Raw genomic sequence first — 3,295 nt, 5'->3', positions numbered from 1 at the left:
TGTATTGTAGAGGAAGTTGTCAGTAAAGTAACAAAGTCACACTTCTGTGTATAGTATGTTCTAGGTAAGGAAGTATATGGACAGGCGAACAAACAAATTAAATATAATGATAATAATAGTTGAGTACTATAGTTGAGTCAAAAACTAATGATGTGATGTATGGTGATTAACATAACATAATAAAATAAAATTTAAAAAAAAGAAAAAGAAAAAGAAAAAAAATAGTTGAGTACTGATAAGGACCATGAAGAATAGAACAGTTTGGGAACAGTGTCCACTGGGGATTTGATAACATTTAAGCAAAGACCTGAGGGAAGTGAGGGAGCTTTCTGAGCATTGACACCAGAAAGTACAAAGGCCCTGAGGCAGGAGTGAGCTTATATTGTCCAGGAATAGCAGGGAACTCAGTGTGAGCGAAGAGGAGGGAGTGAGAAGTAGAGTGTCAAGACAAGACAGCTCATCTGAAACTAATGTGTCCCTGTATGAGGAGCACTAGTCATCTCATAGTATTTCCAGAAAGAAAAATAGGTAATATCATCATTATTTTGTGCATTTATCTTACAGTTGAAGACTTGGCAGTCCCACAAAGAAAAATTGACAAATTTCTTTATTTCCAATCAATCCTCTTTTCTTGTTCCCTGGTCTTCTTGCTTTTGAAAATTATCACATGACCATACTTTTTCTACCAAACGACTATCAGAAGACATAAATTTTAATTCCTTTAGGATATTATATAGTTCTGAAAAAAATAGGTTAACAAATAAAATCTACCTTTAAAAAAAAATCCATGTCATGTTGTTCTTCATTTGGATTCTTGGGATAGTTTTTTCACTAGAGAAATAAAAAATCTTAGATGTTAATTTATACTCTGATTCACAGTTAATTATTTTAAATTTTTGTTAAAAGCTAGACATACTCCAGCTCCCTCCTTTAACAAATTTCCCACTCTTGGGTGTATGTGCACACATGGATCCTACATGAACTTTTCTTCATGGGTTTGAGTCCTGTTTTACCAATATATTTACATTAGAATATGGTGGAGAAAATGTGAACGTATGACTAAATCAAATATAATTAGTAATGTTTATGATAAGCATGATCATTAAATATTTAAGGTCCTCATGGCTATTCTTATCCAGATGTTACAAAACTGGACATGCTATTTTCTTTTTTAGTGACAGAGTTTTGAAGAGGAAAGTATCATGTCAGTAATTTAATGCTATGTGCACTGTAAACCCTGAGTTAATGCATGGAGAAGATCTGACAGGAATGAAACTAGGTCACTGTGGATCCTACAACCCTAAGAGGTGAAGCTTAGAGACAGTTTTGCCTTCTCAACAACCTTGAAGGCATTCTTGACTTCTTTGTTCCTCAGGCTATACACCACAGGATTTAGCATGGGGATGACCATAGTATAGAACACAGATACGATTTTGTCTGTGTCCATGGAGTGGCTGGAGCTGGGCTGGGAGTACATGAACATGGCTGTCCCATAGAAGATGGACACTGCAGTGAGGTGGGAGGCACAGGTAGATACAGCCTTCTGATATCCAGTAGATGAGGGCATCTTCAGGATTGTGATAAAAATGAACAGGTAGGAAATCAAGATAATGAGGAGAGCAAAAAAGATGTGGAAGCTTGCTACAAAAATAAGAACCAGCTCACTGACATGTTTATCAGAGCAAGAGAGAGCCATGACTGCAGGAACATCACAGAAAAAGTGATGGATCACACTGGACTTACAGAAGGAGAGCCTGAAAATGTTCCCAGTGTGGATAGAGGCATTTAGAAATCCAAAGACATAGCAGCCTATGGCCAGACGAGCACACACACCTATGGTCATGGTGATGGTGTAATGGAGGGGTTTGCACACTGCTGCATAGCGGTCATAGGCCATTGAAGCCAGGAGGTAACTTTCTACAGTGGCGAAGACTGCAAAAAAGAACATCTGAGCAGCACATGCATTGTAGGAGATGACCTTGTCTCCTATAAGTAATCCAGCCATGACCTTGGGAGTGACAGCTGTAGAGTAACCAACGTCCACCAGAGACAGGTTACTGAGGAAAAAGTACATGGGAGTGTGGAGGCGAGAGTCCAAGAGAATCAGCAGCATCATCCCCAAGTTCCCAACCACACTGATGAGATAAATGAGGGTGAACATGATAAAGAGGGGGATCTGCAGCTCTGGGGCATTGGTTAGTCCCAGCAGGATGAATTCAGTCACTTCTGTGTTGTTCTCCATGGGTATTATTTGCAAATCACAGAAAATCCTGTAGCAATGAGAAATAAAGGAACGGAGTCATAAATGAATAAGAGATTGAAGTGAAATTCATTCAATATTGTGTGTGTGTCTGTGTGTATACATGCAATATTTCATTATAACAATAATTTGCACTTGTAAGATTCTCCAGATAGAAAGTATGGACTAAACAATAAAAGTTAGGGCACAAATTATCTATAGAGTTTGACACTGTTGAAACGGAAAGATCTTCATGGATTATTTTCCAAATTTTCTATTTTGTAAATTTGTAAACAGAGGTGTAGAAAATGTAATGTGTTGATTATGATGAATCATCTTAAATGAACCTGTCAATTCACTTTTTTTGAGCATAGTAAATGCTTATATCTATGGTTGTTATGTGGCAGGAACTGCTCTAGACACTTTAGATGAATATTCATTTATTACTCTCAACAACCCTATGAGATTGATTACTTGTTATCCCCATTAACTTACGAAGCACAGAGCTTGAGTATGGTATTTAAGTTTACAAAATTATTACTGCCAAACTGAAACTTTGTGCCTAGGCAGAGTGATTCCCAAGTCCATCGATCTCAACGGAATTTAAATCAAATTGAATTTAACTCAGTTAACAATCACTCTGTGTCTCCAATGTCCTAAACTCAGTGTTTAGGGTTTCACAGTGAAGTAACGAGAGAGCTGTGCATAGCCATGTGCTAGGATAATGGCAGCAGCAGGGGCTCAGGCAACGAGCAGAGGCAGTCTGAGCGGAGGGCATGCATCCAGTGTAAAGCTTGGGCTCTGGGACCAGGTGCATGTCAGCCCTACCGTTCACTCCCGAAGAGTCACTGGTCCTAATTTAACTCCCTGAACCTGTTCCGCTTCATCTACAAAATGAAATAGTAATGAGACTTCGCTCAAGGTATTATTGTAAGAATTAAGTGAGTTGATATATAAAAACCAGTGAGCAAAGTGCTGAGTATTTAGCCCAGCCTGATCAGTATAAGGTATAATATTAGTATTAGGATGGAATGATAACCTCTCTATTGGTTTCAG

General features: G+C 38.2%; 1 protein-coding gene across 1 annotated transcript; it reads right to left on the bottom strand.

The window, feature by feature from the left end:
• Nucleotides 1-1,300: 1,300 nt before the first annotated feature.
• LOC114215340 (olfactory receptor 5B2-like) lies at nucleotides 1,301-2,245 on the bottom strand. Its single transcript, XM_028111296.1, has one exon. It carries the CDS (start codon nucleotides 2,240-2,242, stop codon nucleotides 1,301-1,303), a length of 942 nt encoding a protein of 313 aa, XP_027967097.1. The 5' UTR covers nucleotides 2,243-2,245.
• Nucleotides 2,246-3,295: the final 1,050 nt, after the last annotated feature.

The sequence above is a fragment of the Eumetopias jubatus genome, unplaced genomic scaffold, assembly GCF_037043125.1.
Source record: "Eumetopias jubatus isolate StellerSeaLion01/CBP00866 unplaced genomic scaffold, mEumJub1_p1.0 scaffold_13, whole genome shotgun sequence".
In the NCBI taxonomy this organism is placed as follows: domain Eukaryota; kingdom Metazoa; phylum Chordata; class Mammalia; order Carnivora; family Otariidae; genus Eumetopias; species Eumetopias jubatus.
This window is presented reverse-complemented; position numbering and strand designations above follow the sequence as displayed.